Raw genomic sequence first — 17,150 nt, 5'->3', positions numbered from 1 at the left:
ATTCTGGCTTTTTTAGTGGGTATTTGATGGTTTCTCAATGTGGCTTTACTTTACATTTCCGTGATGATTAATGATGGAGAGCAACTTATCATGTATTTATTGGCCACTTGTATGTCATCATTCTAAAAATGTCTCTAAGTCTTTTGTCCATTTTGTTAGTAGTGTTTTCTTATTGAATAGTAAGCGTTCTTTATATATTCTAGACAAAAATTCTTTGTTTTAATGTTCATAAATTCATGTCTTTTCTCCCAGATTATGGCTTCTCTTTTCATTTTCTTATGATATCTTTGAACAGCAGAATTTTTATTTTTAATGAAAATTTATCAGGTTTTTCTTTTATGCTTCTTGCCTTTTGTGTCATAGCTAAGAAATATATGCTTCACTCAGGGTCATGAAGAGTCTCTACTCTTTGTGTTTTTTTGCAGAAGTTTTATAGTTTTGCTTTTAAAATTTAGGTCTGTAATCTATTTCAAATTACCTATTGTATATACGTGAGGAAAAGGTCAAAGATAACTTTTAAAAACATGGATATCTAGCTGTTCCAAAACAATTCATTCTCCCACTGAAGTATCGTGGCATCTGTTTTAGTTTCCTAGGGCAGCCATAATTACCACTAATGTGGTGGCTTAAAATAACAGAAATTTATTAGCTCACAATTCTGGAGGCCAGAAGGCTAAAATCATGATGTCTGCAGACTGCACCATAATATTATGCTATTATTTTTCTTTTAAAGAAAATATATAATAAATATGATTGCTAGGTTACTTTAATATAAGAACAACAGTTTGTAAGGTACGGAAGACCTTACCAGTATTTCAATGCATATTGCCCAAGATTCAACCATAAATGTTAGATGGGAAAAAACATTGTATTAGTTTTCTATTGCTGTTCTAATAAATTATGACCAATAATGGCTTAAAACAACAAATTTATTATCTTCAAGAGTTAGAGGTCAGACATCTAAAATGGACCCCTTCTGGGCTATAATTTAAGTGTTAGCCTGCTGGGTTCCTTCTGGAGGCTCTAGGGGAGAATCTGCTTACTTTATCCATCTTCCACAGGCTGCCCACATTCCTTGGCTCATGACCCCCTTTTATCTTCAAAGATAAAACTTGACGGCCAGTCAAGTTTTTCTCAAGACACCATCTTACTGATTTTTTAACTCTGTAATTTCACTGTTCCCTAGGTAAGGATATTTATAAATTACAGTGGGCTGACTCAGATAAGCCAGGATAATTTCTTTAAGTTCAGCTAGTTAATCACTTGAATTTTGACACTTAATTCCATTTAGTTATTTAACCTATCATATTTACAGGTTCTGAGGATTGGGAGGTGGTCATCTCTGTGAGGATGAAATTATTCTGCCTATCACACCCATTCATAAGAAAGTTAACAATTCATAGGGAAAGTAGTATAGTTGACCCTTGAACAATGCAAGGATTAGGAATGCTGACCCCACATGCAGTTGAAAGTCAATGTGTAACTTTTAACTTCCCAGAAATTTAACTAATAGCCTACTTTTGACCAGAAGTGTCTTACTAATAGCATAAAAAGCTGATTAAAACATGTTATATGTATTATATAGTGTATTCTATAGGCTAGAGAAGAAAATGTTAAGAAAATCCTTAAGAAAAAAAATACATTTTCTTCTTTTTTTTAAGTTAACATATGATGTTGGAGAAAATACAATACATATATAATAACATATAATGTTTGGAGAAAATACATTTAGAGTACTGTATTATGTCCAAAAAGTCTGCATATATGTGGACTTATGCAGTTCAAAGCCACATTCTTCAAGGGATATTATAATCCTCTCTAAAACTGTGAAGTCGTTCAAGAGCAGTTATTCTTTTACTACAACATAGTAACCACATCATATAGAAGTCAGAGAACATCCTAGGTAGGGAAAAATCCCATTTGATTTCTGTTTTAGGCTGAAAAAACTTTTTTAAAAAAGATTTATTTATTTGACAGAGAGAGAGAGAGAATACAAGCAGGGGGAGCAGCAGAGGGAGAGGGAGAAGCAGGCTTCCTGCTCAGCCTCCCATGAAGGGCTCTGAGCCCAATTATGAGCAGACAGGCTTGGTCTATGCCTCCCCATGTATTCAAAGAGTTTATGGCAGCACAGAGACTTTAAATATCAGCAAATTTGATAAAATGGGTATTCAATTAATTACAAAACAGTATGTATTAGAGAAATGCTTATATGAACGTAATCTCAATTATCTGTACATATATGATATAATTTTGTGAATTAAGATAATTTTTAATGCCGTAATTATAGTTTTACTACATATTGAGCATATTCCTGGAGCACTTCACTTTATTAGTTTGGTGAAATACATTTAAGAAACACAAATTCATGTAATACAAATAAACTAAAACACTTGAAAAATAAAAAATGGACGATTTTCTTACTTTTGTTAAATGTGTCTGCATTCATTCATTAGTTTGAATAATCAAGAATGAATTGTTCATGCAGATTATTTTACTTATTGTAAACCACTGTATAGGGGGGCCTAGGTGGCTTAGCCCATTAACCAGCTGCCTTCAGCTTAGGTCAAAATCCTGGGGTCCTGGGATTGAGCCTTGCATCTGACTCCTTACTTAGCGGGAAGCTTGCTTCTCCTTCTCCCTCTCCCCCTGCTTGTGTTTCCTCTCTTGCTGTCTCTATCAAATAAATAAGTAAAATCTTAAAAAAATAAAAATAAACCACTGTATATGTTCTATTAGGATTATTCTAAAAAACCTTTTGCCTTGTTATTATATGACCTCAATTCCTTCTTTACATGTCTCCATTTTTATTCCGTTTTCTCCTTAACTAAATACTGGGTACTCTTCATTCTTTTTCTCCCAAATCTGCTACCACTCAGTCTATACTTTGGGATTCCTCTCCCCCCAAAACTAATGGTCAAACAAGACAGAAAGGAAACTTGAGAGTAACATAGGGTTCCTTTAAAGTTTCTTTTCTTACAGAGATCATTTGATTTCTGGCTTGATCTTTAATGCCCTCCTATTGATGTCATGTGATGGACACAGAAAATAACGGTATTTTTATGGCACACATGCCATCACAGAAAAGGCTGAGGTTATTCATGCCTAGTACCCTAGGCCCCAATCTTCTACTCTGAAGGAAAGAACACCTTGGGCTGACCTGTTACTTATCTTCAGTTAATTTCTTTTCCTATTGTTGGGAAGCTATAATTTAAACAAAGAAGGTACTTATCTTTTGGTACCTACTTGGAATAGAAGTCTGCTTTGCACTTTTTTTTTTTTTTTTTAAATTGGAATATAGAAACTCAGACAACTATTCCCACTGGTTCATGTTGTTAAGATTTCAGTGCTATCCTCCAAGCAGACACAATTGGGTAGGATCATGCTTCATTTTTCCAACTGAAATATTCCTCTTAACAGTTAAGGTACCATTTTTAAAAAAAGATTTTTGTTTTAAGTTACCTCTGCTCCCAATGTGGGCTGGAACTCACAACCCCTGAGATTGAGTCACATGATCTACCCATTGAGACAGCCAGGTGCCCCAAGGTGCTTTTGTGTAAACATCAAAACATGATGGTGACAGTCAGGTGTTGGACATAGTGTGTTAATGGTGAACAAGACTTGGTAGGCCCCCCCCATCCCCCAAGGCTTAGGGTAGTGAAACACAAGAATTCTAAGAAAAACTATTATTAGTAGGAGTATGAATTCTCTTTCTTTATTCTTAGGATAGCTTAAGTCTTTCTATCCTTTAGATGTCAGTTAACAGAGAAGGCTTCCCACTCTTACTCATGTGATTGCCCATCATTTTCTCATTCCTTATTGGCATCTAATCGTTTTAGACGTTTACGTATTTACATATTTGTTTGTTTCTAATCTGTCAGCCCTATCAGAATATAAACTCCATGAGAGCTGGTTCCATGCTCACCTTATTCACAGTTGTATCCTAGGTGTCTTGCATAAAGACAAGCAGACTAGCACACAAAATGCAGCCACATTTGCTTAATAAATGAAACTTATGACCTCTTGCAAAGAGCATGTATTTGAAACAAAAATTTTTCAATGTGCATTTTTATCTTATTTTTTCCAGTTTTATATATAAACGAAGTGACTGATTTTTGAGTCTCATTACTGTTGGGTCATATTTTACATAAACGTTTCCTTTGTGTTACATGGATGTCCGAATTTAGAGAATAATAATTATTACAACCCTGACAACCTCCCCCACCCCCACACACATTACCCACATTTGCCGGTGTTTCTGGCATAATTCGAGAGCTTTGGATTTTTTCTTTTTTTTTAATTTCCTCACACTGATTTGAAGCCTGGCAGCTCTGACCTAATTTGCAAGGCATTAAATGTATAATTGTTTAAGTGTGAAAGTGCACGATCTCAAAACTTAACCCGAAAGATCCACGTCGGACGAAATCGACGCGCATTTCTGCCAAGGGTTTGTCCCAAGCGTAGAACGACTCTCCAAAGTCTCTCTAGCCAAGTTGGCGGACTGCCCTGAGTACTGGACACAGCCTTCCTTTCTCGATTTGGGGGTCAGGCTTACTTTCCAACTGTTAAAGCACGCCTGTGTGTGCGTGCGAGACTTGTGAACCATGAGGTGCGCCTTTGGGGCGTAGCCGAGCAGTTTAAACCAGCGAATCCGCGTTCATCTACACCTTCCACCTCCGCTTATCTCGGCAGATGCTCCACGGGTTTGCACGAACTCGCGGGTCCTGACCCTCCTTCCCTCTCCGCGGTGCCGGGACAACCCAGGGCGGCCACTTCTTCCCGGGGGCGGGGGGTGAGGATGAAGTTGGAAAAACTGAACCAGGGCTACAGCCGAGCGCCAAAACGCACTTGGAGGGAGTCTTCAGCGCGCAGGAGAAGGAGGCAAGTTGCACCCGCGCGCAAGGGGCGGGCCGGCTCGGGCCGCTCGCATTTCCTGTGACAGGGTCTGCCCCAGCCTCTCCTTCTCCCTCGGCGGCGGGACCATTTCCTGAATCGCTGAAGCGGAGGGAGGACTGGGGCGCGGCTCTACCACTAGCTCAAACGGGAGGGGGGCCGAGGCAGGAAAGGAGGAAGGACGAGAGGTGTGCCAAGAACAGGGCAATGCTGCCAGGGCTGTGGTTCCCGGTAACGCGCCCAAAGAAGACTTCTGTGGGCCAGAGGAACTCCTGGAGGCCAGGCCGGCCGGCTCGTCGTCGGGCGCCGGAGCATCCCCCCTCCCCGCATTCCCGAGGTGGTTCGGCCCGAGAGGCCGGCGTCTCTCCCCCAGTTTGCCGTTCACCCGGAGCGCTCGGGACTTGCCCGTAGTGGTGACGGCGGCAACATGTCTGTGGCGTTCGCAGCCCCGAGGCAGCGAGGCAAGGGGGAGATCACTCCCGCTGCGATTCAGAAGGTGAAGCCTCGCGGGGTCGGGGATGCCAGGCGCATCCTGCCCTTGGGAGCGCACGGGGGGCCAGCCCGGGAGTCGGCTGGGCCGGGGGCGGAGGCGGGCCTGCAGGGAGGCGGTCGTGTGTGGGAACCCGAGCCGCGGGCTCAGCCTGAGTGGGTGGTGGAAGGCGGCGAACCGGTTCTCCCACCGAGTCCTGCGCGCGTTTGGGCTCTTTCCTACAGGCACAAAAGCCCAAGTAACCGCCGCCGGATTTCTGTAGGGATGGGGCGGCGCTCGGGCGGCGGGGCGCGTGCGCCCGGCCGTAGCGGCCGCGCGGGGAAGGGCTGTTTGTCGGAGCCGGCGCCCCCCGCGGCCCCGCGCGTCTCTCCGGAGTTACTTTGGCGTCGCCCCGCCCAGCGCGCCGCGGCTGCTTCGTGCACACCCGACCTCGGGTCGCGGGAGGCCGAGGGGAAGTCGAAGCGCGGGTCGCCACCCTCCGCCGCGCTGCGCACTTCGGCCGACTTGGGGAGCTCCCGGGAGAACTTGGGGGGACGTTGCAAGAGCCCGAAGGGCGGGCGGAGGAGGGCCGTGTGGACTTAGGGGCTACCCTCGGAGTTCCTTCTCCCTTCCGGATTCACCCCCTCTCCGTGTACATCTGCTGCGAGTACTCATCCAGCGCCTGCTCTGGGTGCTGAGGCTCAGTGGTGAGCCATGGTCCCTGCCTTCATGGAACTTGGAGTCTCGGGGCGGAGACAATCTGATAATCGTGACCTATTACAGAAGTCGTGATAAATACACGGGGAGGTGCGTCCCTTTTAGAGGGTAGTGTTGCCTCTGTCGCTGCTGTGTTACTGCCAGTTGGGGACACAGAGCTTCTTTATTGTCCGCTATCCCTTGTTGCCTTTGAGCAAGGCAGTCGTCTGAATTTTAGTCAGCCAGACTTTGAAAAGTTACTTGCTAAATTGAGCAGTTTACCTTAAGTATTTCGGTCATGTTGTATACACTGGGATGAGGATAAAAACTGAAGAAAAGCCAACTTTTCCGTACCACTCAGGACACTATTGTATGTCCAGCGGATTATGTTAATGGGTTTCTGTTTACTGTCAGGTTCTTTCTAGTGTGGCATTTGACATTTGCCCAACTGTTGCTTTATTTTTTGCATAAACCCGCTTGTCAGTGCCTCGAAATGCACTGCGTTCACGTAGTACATTGAGCTTAGTCTGCAGCCTGGCAAACAGCTCCAAGTACATACACGGAAGACGCGTTTCTGGAGGGATTCACTTTTTATTTTTATTTTTGGACTGTAGAAGAGTTCTGTGGTTGGTTGGTTGGTTTCCAAAAAGTTTTTCCTACGGAGATACGTTGTGAAATCATTAGATTGGACTAATGGATTTTTAAAGACTTTTTTTTTTTTTTTGCATCTTATGATTCTATTTAGGAAATAACTGTACTTTTTGGAAAAGGATGTCAGTATATATATTTTTTCCTAGCAAGTGAAGACTGTGATTCATTAGGTAGGAAGAAAGTCACAATTTAGGTTAAATGGATTTTGTTTTTAAAAGAGCAACATTAACTAAATTATTATTGTATTATACTTAATAGACTGATTAGACTGATTATTGTATTATACTTTATTAACTCTTGGAAGGGTGAGGCACATTCAGGAGGAACATCTACTTCTGTCCTTTAACCTTAAGATAAATCTGAGCCCCTGAAATCCCAAGTGATTTGCGCAGGATTGGGAAGCTGGCACTCAAACTAACTGACCTTTTCATTGCTACATCAGTACTCTTTACTCAATACTGCCTTGCTTAAATGAGTTATTTAACCCTTAAGCCAGTATTGCTCTGAATTGTTTAAGATGATAGAGTGATAAACTGATAAGCTTTTTGTTTTTAAACTTTGGAACAATTTAATTATAAGGTAAGTTCATAAAGTCTGCAACAAATAATACATGATTAGAAATTATTATGTTTGATTATACTGTATTTGAAGAATCACAGAACCATGCTGTGTAACACTTGGAAACTAGCCATCCATCTCCTCAAGCTTCATGGGCCTACATTTTCATGTGTTCATTGTGGGTAAAGACAAAATTTTTCTTTACTACCGCAAAGCATAAGAATGATGCAGTCAGCTCGGACCCTTACCTCTTAGTTTTAACAGACTAAAGCTTCTATTACAGATAGTAGAAGTAATAAAATGTTTGAATACAAAAGAAACCCCTCCTGGGCTGCAGGAATAATAATATTCAGAGGGAGAATAACTGCAATAGAGTTACTTGAAAATTGTTGATACCATTCCAGAGGTGTAGATCTAAGACTTAAAAGACCAGAATAGATTCAATATCTATATGAATAAACATTTCTAGAAATCTGAAGGATTTTTAAAAATTTTATGTGATGCACTAGATTTATAATAAACTTTTTCTAATTTTATTTCAGATGTTGGATGAAAATAACCATCTTATTCAGTGTATAATGGACTATCAGAATAAAGGAAAGACCTCAGAGTGTTCTCAGTAAGAATGATATGAAAAAATTTTTTGTATTCATTTTTCTGTGTTAATTTTTTCTTTTCTTTTTAAAAACAGCTTTAATGAGATATAATTCACATACTGTGCAATTCACCCTTTTTAAAGTGTACAATTCAAAGCTTTTGGTATATTCATAGAGTTGTGTTATCATCACTTCAGTCCATTTTAGAACATTTTCATCATCTCTAAAAGAATCCTGTACCCATTAGCAATAACTTTCCATTCCCACCTCCTAATTCCTCACTCCCTAACAACCTCTAATTTGCTTTCTGTCTGTGTAGATTGGCCTGTTGTGGACAATTCATGTAAATGACTTCATATAATCTGTGGTCTTTTTTGACTGAGTTCTTTTCCTTAGCATAATATTTTCCGAGGTTCATCAATATGAAGCATATATCAGTACTTCCTCTCTATTGCCAAATAATTTTTCAGTGTTTTATTTATACCATGTTCTATTTATCCATCAGTAATGGACATTTGGGTTTTCATTTCTTGACTGTTATGAATACTTCTGTGAAGAGTAGTGTATAATTTTTTGTGTGACTTTTCCTGATTTTTGTAAAAAAATGTTCTATGGGCTGCAGTGGATGTCTTTTTTTTTCTTTCTTTGATACTTATCCTGCATTGTAAAATAATGACTTCAAATTTCTGTGTAGTCTGATTTGTGGAAGAGTTAGATCGTCACATATGTAGGATATTTAATTACATCCATATATGTGGTTGAGAAAGCAAAGCTTGTATCTAACAGAGTGTTGGTTATCATTCATAAGAACCAAATTTGTGATTTTAAAGTGATATGTCTGAAGTAAATGCTATCCTTAATAGAATTAGGTGTAGTAGAACAAGTTCAATATTTTATCAGAAGTCTCTAGGATAGGGCACCTGATGGCTCAATTGGTTAAGGGATTGCCTTTGGCTTGGGTCATGATCCCAGGGTCCTGGGATCGGGCCTCGAATTGGTCTCTCTGCTCAGCAGGGAGTCTGCTTCTCCCTTTCCCCCTCCCCTTGCTTGTGCTCTCTGTCTTTCTCCCTCTCTTGCTCTCTGGGTGTCAAATTAAAAAAAAAAAAAAGTCTGTAGCACTGTCCAGTAGAAATATATTGCAAGCCACATACATAATTTTACATTTGTTGATAAACACATTAAACAGGAACAGGAGAAATTAATATTAATAATATATTTTATTTAAGCCATTATTTCCAAAATAATATCACTTTAATACATAACTAGTATAAATATATTGAGATAGTTTATATTCTTTTGTTTCATACTTAGTCTTTGAAATCCCTTGTGAGTCTTACACAATAACACATCATTTGAGTTAGCCATATTTCATTCTACTTAGTGGCTACTTTTTTGGATAGTGCAACTCTAAAATATTTTATTGTGACCGTTGTTTTGAGACACATTTGTCTCTTCTAGTGATCTCACTAGTCTGTCCTCAAGTAGATTTTTTAAGCAACCCTGGGTCTTGCCTCTGCATGCGCTTTCCTGTTGTACTGGACTTTTGCTATCACTTGATTTACCCTGTATCTAATTTTGAGACTCTATTGGTTGCTTTGTCTTTTCCCTCTTCGTTTAACAGCATTTTTGAAATGAAAAAGTCGTGTAGGGTCATTGTAAAAAGAAAAAGTATAAAATTTGGTAGATAGAAAAGTAAGTCACATTTCACTTTCCACTCTTAACGCTTTTCTCCTTTCCTCAGGGGTAACTACTTTTAATAGTTTAGTACCTGTCCTTCTGAACATTTCTCTGTGTGTTTACACACATGGCATTTATATCTACATAAGCACATTTAGATAAATATTTTGTTTTTTAATAGGTTAGAATTTTATAAATGGAATGGCTGGGTCAAAGACCATGCTAAATTGCCAAATTACCCTGCAAGAAGATTGTATCTCTCAGCCAGATTTTAGAGCCTTGGTTTCTAACATCCTCTGCCAACATTGAATATTAGTCTTCTTTTGAATTTTTTCCACATCTGGTTGGTGAAAAGTGAGTGGTATCTTTTTCTAGAACTTTTTATTTTGAAATAATTTCATTCTTAGAAAAATGTTTTAAAGACAGTATAAGAAATTCCTGAAATTCCTATATGCACTTTAGTTTCATTTTTCTCCATATCATTCATTTCTTTTCCATATTGTTTCTCTGAAGCATTTGAGAATAAGTTGCAGACATGATTCTCTCTTATCTTTAATTACCTTAGGGTGTAATTTATAAAAATAGGCACAAATTCTTAAATAATCAGAGTATAATTGTTAAAATTAAGAATGCAATGCTATAATCTTAAGACCTGTTTAAAATTTTGCTAATTGTCCCATTAATGTATTTCTTCTGGTTTAGGATCCAGTGCAGGATCAGATGTTACATTTAATTGTCACATGCCTTGAGTATACCTTTGATCTGAAATCATTCTTCAGTCTGTTACCTCAATTGTTGAAGAATACATAGCAGTTATTTTGTGGGATATCCCTCATTTTGGGTTTGACTGTTGTTTCCCTTGATTAGATTCATGTTACGTCCTTTCCGTAGGAGCATCACAAATGTCATGGTGTGTCCTTCTCAATGCATTCTCAAGTAGCTGTATGATAGTGATTTGTCCCAGTATTTGTGAGAATCTTAATCACTTAGTTAAGATGAGGGCTGCCAATTTCTCCGCTGTGAAGTTACTATTTTTCTCCTTTTAATTCATATGTATCTTATCCTTGAGACACACATAAGTTGTTCCTTCTTGTTTTTTTTTGTTTGTTTGTTTTTTGTTTTAGCATTTATTTTAGTATCCATCATCCAGTGTTTCTTGATTGAAACAATTATTACTGTGGTGGTTGCCAAATGGTGACTAAATCAATCATTCCTTTTATATTTATTTGAAATCCTACTATAAGGAAACCATTTCTCATTCCCTGCCCCCATTCACTCATTCATTTATTTATATGTGAATGGATTTATGTTACTTACTATGTTCTTACTATGTTCATTAGGTTATAATGTTACTTTCTTACTATGTTTATTAGGTTATAATGCTACTTTACTTCCCTCCCTCCTTTTTTCCCTCCTCCTTCCTTCCTTCCTTTTTTTCTTTCTTTCTTTAAGATTTTATTTATTTTTTTGACAGAGAGACAGCGAGAGAGGAAACATAAGCAGGGGGGGTGGGAGAGGGAGAAGCCGGCTTTCTACTGAGCAGGGAGCCCCTTGCAGGGCTCTTTCCAAGGATCCATCCCAGGACTCATGAGTCAAAGGCAGACCCTTAACAACTGAGATACCCAGGCATTCATCTGTTTTCTTTCTGAAGTTGTCCTCAGTGTTGACCACTGGAGCCCCTCAAGCTAGCTTTTTGATATGTATCCATGATTTTTTTGAGCATTTTCTTATTTTCTTGCACCACAAGAAAATCTCATCTTGTTCTTTTTCCTGCCCCAGTTTGGAATTACCCATTTCTTCAAGCCCGGGTTCTTTTTTTAGAGAATGGTATTTAGAAACTTAGGTCTGAGTACCAGGATATTTTCTTTTCTAGTCATTTGTACATTTTGTATTTTGTATGATCATTTCCATTACTTTTATGTATATTGTTTCTTCAAGGAGTCATGTCTGTTTATATTTCAAAATATTCTTTAAAAAATTAATTAGCTGATCTATTTCCTTAGTTTAACTATGGATAATGATCAGTGGTAGGGAGATCACTGCCTCAGATCAGCCATGGGATAATAAAAGTTGACAGTCTCTGATTAGAATACTTACTTTCACCTATGGTTTTTTAAACTGCCAGATAGAGCCAAGGATTTTGACATAGTACGGGTTCAGTTTCTTAGAGGACCCAGCAGTACATAGCATGGATAAGACATATTTAGATATAGAATCAGCCTTTCCAACTTGAGTCAACAAAAGAATATACTATTTTATTCTCTATATTCTTAGTTTTTGTGTGTGTATATATAATCATTTCCCCCTTCTCTGCATATTAGAATAGACCTCATTTTCTCACATATTTGGTGCAGATGGGGTTTAAATTGATTTAGATGGAGTTTTACATTTTGCTCTTTCTGATGGATTCTTAAATTTCTTTTATTCTTAAAGCTCTTTATTATTTCTTTTTTAAGTTTTTGGTGTTGGTTTATGAGTAAAGAAAAAATTCTTCCTCTCAACCTTAAATGTTCTTGTTTCCTGCATTAGGAGAAGGAACAGGAAAATGAAGAAGAGCATCAATTAAATGATAGCCATCTGGGCTATTCGATTTTAATTAAACAATTCATTAAGATGTGATAACTTTGCCTAAAACAGTATATTTTTAATATAAAATAACTTTTTATGAAAGTAGTATATGAATTGTAGAAAATTTAAAAACACAGATAACGTAAAAATGAGATGACAGCCACTATATTCTCATCACATAAAGATTTTTCACTGGTAAGATCTCTGTGTATATTGCTGTACCTATCTTTATCTACATCTATGTATACACGTTCCTGTTATGCTCAATAAAAATTAACAGATCACTTGTAGAGCTCATATGCACAGATTCTCTTCCCTTTAGATTGTGATAACGTGTGAGAATGTATTGTTGTTCTGTTGTAGTGTTTGATTTGAGTATTTTGTTAATCAACTTAAATATTTACTTAAATCAGCCCTTGTTTTCTGTATTTCATCATGAATGTAACTACTTCAGAGTGTACTGTAAGTGGTTTTCATGCAAAAAAATTTCTACTAATCATTATATAAAAGAATGTAGTTTAAAATCTCTGATTATGAATATAACTTTTATTCTGTAAATCGTATTTCTGTTGTCTTATACATATAATCTTCATAGTTTCTTGGTAAAGGTTTATTGTTAAAAATGAGAGTGACTTTTGGTTCATTTTTTAAAAATTTAATTATTATTTTTATTAACATACAATGTATTATTTGCCCCAGGGGTACAGATCTCTGAATTGTCAGGCTTACACACTTCATAGCACTCACAATATTACATACCCTTTCCAATGTCCATAACCGAACCACCCTCTCCACACCCCCCTCCCCCCAGCTACCCTCAGTTTGTTCTCTGAGATTAAGAGTCTCTTATAGTTTGTCTTCCTCCCGATCCCATGTTGTTTCATTTTTTTCTTCCCTACCCTGCAATGCCCCCCACTTTGCCTCATAAATTCCTCATATCAGGGAGATCATATGATAATTGTCTTTCTCTGATTGACTTATTTCTCTCAGCATAATACCCACTAGTTCCATCCACATCATTGCAAATGGCAAGATTTCATTTCTTTTGATGGCTGCATGGTATTCCATTGTATATATATATATATATACCACATCTTCTTTATCCATTCATCTGTTGATGGACATCTAGGTTCTTTCCAGAGTTTCGCTATTATGGACATTGCTGCTATAAACATTCAGGTGCACATGCCCTTTTGGATCACTGCAATTGTATCTTCAGGTTAAATACCCAGTAGTGTGATTGCTGGGTTGTAGGGTAGTTCTATTTTCAACTTTTGAGGAACCTCCATTCTGTTTTCCAGAGTGGCTGCACCAGCTTGCATTCCCACCAACAGTATAGGAGGGTTCCCCTTTTTCCGCATCCTCACCAGCATCTGTCATTTCCCAACTTGTTAATTTTAGCCATTCTGACTGGTAAGAGGTGGTATCTCATTGTGGTTTTGATTAGTATTTCCCTGATGCCGAGTGATTGGAGCATTTTTTCATGTGTCTGTTGGCCATCTGGATGTTGTCTTTGCAGAAATGTCTGTTCATGTCCTCTGCCCATTTCTTGATTGGATTATTTGTTCTTTGGATGGTGAGTTTGATATGCTCTTTATAGATTTTGGATACTAGCCCTTTTTCTGATATGTCATTTACAGATATCTTCTCCTGTTCTGTCAGTTGTCTTTTGGTTTTGTTGACTGTTTCCTTTGCTGTGCAGAAGCTTTTGATCTTGATGACGTCCCAATAGTTCATTTTTGCCTTGCTTCCCTTTCCTTTGGTGATGTTTCTAGGAAGAAGTTGCTGTGGCTGAGGTCGAAGAGGTTCCTGCCTGTATTCTCCTCAAGGATTTTGATGGATTCCTGTCTCACATTGAGGTCTTTCATCCATTGTGAGTCTATTTTTGTGTGTGGTGTAAGGAAATGGTCCAGTTTCATTCTTCTGCATGTGGCTGTCCAATTTTCCCTACAACATTTATTGAAGAGGCTGTCTTTTTTCCATTGGATATTCTCTCCTGCTTTGTTGAAGATTAGTTGACCATAGAGTTGAGGGTCTATTTCTGGGCTCTATTCTGTTCCATTGATCTATGTGTCTGTTTTTGTGTCAGTACCATACTGTCTTGATGATGGCAGCTTTGTAATAGAGCTTGAAATCTGGAATTGTGATTTCACCAACTTTGGCTTTCTTTTTCAACATTCCTCTGGCTGTTCGGTGTCTTTTCTCATTCCATATACATTTTAGGATTATTTGTTCCATTTCCTTGAAAAAAAAATGATGATAGTTTGATAGGGATTGCATCAAATGTGTAGATTGCTTTAGGTAGCATAGACATTTTCATAATATTTGTTCTTCCAATCCATGAGCATGGAACATTTTTCCATTTCTTTGTGTCTTCCTCAATTTCTTTCATGAGTACTTTATAGTTTCCTGAGTACAGATTCTTTGACTCTTTGGTTAGGTTAATTCCTGGTTATCTTATGGTTTTGAGTGCAGTTGTAAATGGGATCGACTCCTTAATTTCTCTTTGTTCTGTCTTGTTGGTGTATAGAAATGCAGCTGATTTCTGTGCGTTGATTTAATATTCTGTATGAGTTCTAGCAGTTTTGGAGAGGAGTCTTTTGGGTTTTCCACATAAAGTAATTTCTCTTTGTTCTGTCTTGTTGGTGTATAGAAATGCAGCTGATTTCTGTGCGTTGATTTAATATTCTGTATGAGTTCTAGCAGTTTTGGACTGGAGTCTTTTGGGTTTTCCACATAAAGTATCATATCATCGGCAAAGAGTGAGAGTTTGACTACTTCTTTGCCGATTCAGAATGCCTTTAATTTCTTTTTGTTAGTCTGATTGCTGAGGCTAGGACTTCTATTACTATGTTGAATAGCAGTGTTGATAGTGGGCATCCCTGCTGTGTTCCTGATCTTAGCGGAAAAGCTCTCAGTTTTTCCCCATTGAGAATGATACTCGCTGTGGGTTTTTCATAGATGGCTTTGATGATATTGAGGAATATACTCTCTATCCCTACACTTTGATGAATTTTGATCAAGAAAGATGCTATACTTTGTCAAATGCTTTTTCAGCATCTATTGAGAGTATCATATGGTTCTTGTTCTTTCTTTATCAATGTATTGTATCCCATTGATTTGCGGATGTTGAACCAACCTTGCAGCCCAGGAGTAAATCCCACTTGGTCATGGTGAATAATCCTTTTAATGTACTGTTGGATCCTATTGACTAGTATTTTGGTGAGAATTTTTGCATCTGTGTTCATCAAGGATATTGGTCTGTAATTCTCTTTTTTGATAGGGTCTTTGTCTGGTTTTGGGATCAAGGTAATGCTGGCCTCATAAATGAGTTTTGAAATTTTCCTTCTGTTTCTGTTTTTTTGGAACAGTTTCAGAAGAATAGGTATTAATTATTCTTTAAATGTTTGTTAGAATTCCCCTGGGAAGCTGTCTGGCCCTGGTCTCTTGTTTGTTGGGAGATTTTTGATGACTGCTTCAATCTCCTTACTGGTTATGGGCCTGTTCAGGTTTTCTATTTATTCCTGGTTCCGTTTTGGTAGTTTATATGTCTCTAGGAATGCATCCATTTCTTCCAGATTGTCAAATTTGCTGGCATATAGTTGCTCATAATATGTTCTTGTAATTGTTTGTATTTCTTTGGTGTTGGTTGTGATCTCTTCTCTGTCATTCATGATGTTATTTATTTGGGTCCTTTTCAGCCTTTGCTGTGGCCCAAAGATTGTGAGTAGTTGTGTTTTCATTTTCATTTGTTTCCAAGAATTTTTTCAATTCTTCTTTAATTTCCTGGTTGACCCATTCATTGTTTAGTAGGATGCTCTTTAGCCTCCACATATTTGGGTTCTTTCCAACTTTCCTCTTGTGATTGAGTTCTAGTTTCAGAGCATTGTGGTCTGAAAATATTCAGGGAATGATCCTAATCTTTTGATACCAGTTGAGACCCGATTTGTGACCTAGGGTGTGATCTATTCTGGAGAATATTCCATATGTACTAGAGAAGAATGTGTATTCTGTTGCTTTGGAATGGAATGTTCTGAATATATCTGTGATGTCCATCTGGTCCAGTGTGTCATTGAAGCCCTTTATTTCTTTGTTGATCTTTTGCTTGGATGGATCTGTCTATTTCAGTATGGGGGGTGTTAAAGTCCCCAACTATTATTTTATTATTGTCAATGTGTTTCTTTAATTTTGTTGTTACTTGGTTTATATAGTTGGCTACTCCCATGTTAGGGGCATCGATATTTAAAATTGTTAGATCTTCTTGTTGGACAGACCCTTTGAATATGATATAGTGTCCTTCTCTTATTATAGTCTTTGGCTTAAAATCTAATTTATCTGGTATAAGTATTGCCACCGGCTTTCTTTTGATGTCCATTAGTGGGGTAAATTGTTTTCCACCCCCTCACTTTAAATCTGGAGGTGTCTTTGGGTCTAAAATGAATTTCTTGCAGACAACATATTGATCGTTTTTTTTTTTTTAAAGATTTTATTTATTTATTTGACAGACAGAGATCATAAGTAGGCAGAGAGGCAGACAGAGAGAGAGAGAGAGAGGAGGAAGCAGGCTCCTTGCTGAGCAGAGAGCCTGATGCGGGACTCAATCCCAGGACCCTGAGATCATGACCTGAGCCGAAGGCAGCGGCTTAACCCACTGAGCCACCCAGGTGCCCTCGGTTTTGTTTTTTTAATCCATTGTGATATCCTGTGTCTTTTGATTGGGGAATTTAGCCCATTTACATTCAGGATAACTATTGAAAGATATGAATTTAGTGCCATTGTATTGCCTGTAGGTGGCTGTTACTGTATATTGTCTCTCTTCCTTTCTGATCTACTACTTTGAGGTTCTCTCTTTGCTTAGAGGACACCTTTCATAATTTCTATTAGGGCTGTTTTGGTGCTTGCAGTTTCTTTTAATTTTTGGTTGTCCTTGGAAGCTTTTTCTCTTTCCTTCTATTTCCAGTGATAGCTTATCTGGATATAGTATTCTTGGCTGCATATTTTTCTCATTTAGTGCTCTGAATATGTCATGCCAGTTCTTTCTGGCC

The 17,150-nt window shown here is 38.3% G+C and overlaps 1 protein-coding gene across 4 annotated transcripts in view; it reads left to right on the top strand.

The window, feature by feature from the left end:
- The first annotated feature begins 4,496 nt into the window (after positions 1 to 4,496).
- The window catches only part of SS18 (SS18 subunit of BAF chromatin remodeling complex), a 96,200-nt gene continuing 83,546 nt past the window's right edge, over positions 4,497 to 17,150 (top strand). The window contains exons 1-2 of one of the 4 annotated variants that reach the window (XM_059409387.1): positions 4,497 to 4,878; positions 7,807 to 7,883. In XM_059409387.1, coding sequence (XP_059265370.1) covers positions 7,807 to 7,883 — 77 coding nt within the window. In that variant the 5' untranslated portion in view covers positions 4,497 to 4,878. Of the gene's footprint in view, positions 4,879 to 5,153; positions 5,387 to 7,806; positions 7,884 to 17,150 lie in introns of those variants that run through there. The other 3 variants (XM_059409388.1, XM_059409389.1, XR_009405983.1) reach the window with 3 other exon arrangements.

Source organism: Mustela nigripes, chromosome 8 (genome assembly GCF_022355385.1).
Source record: "Mustela nigripes isolate SB6536 chromosome 8, MUSNIG.SB6536, whole genome shotgun sequence".
Classification (NCBI taxonomy): domain Eukaryota; kingdom Metazoa; phylum Chordata; class Mammalia; order Carnivora; family Mustelidae; genus Mustela; species Mustela nigripes.
The sequence above is the reverse complement of the archived record's forward strand: the minus strand, read 5'-3'. Positions and strand labels throughout refer to the sequence as shown.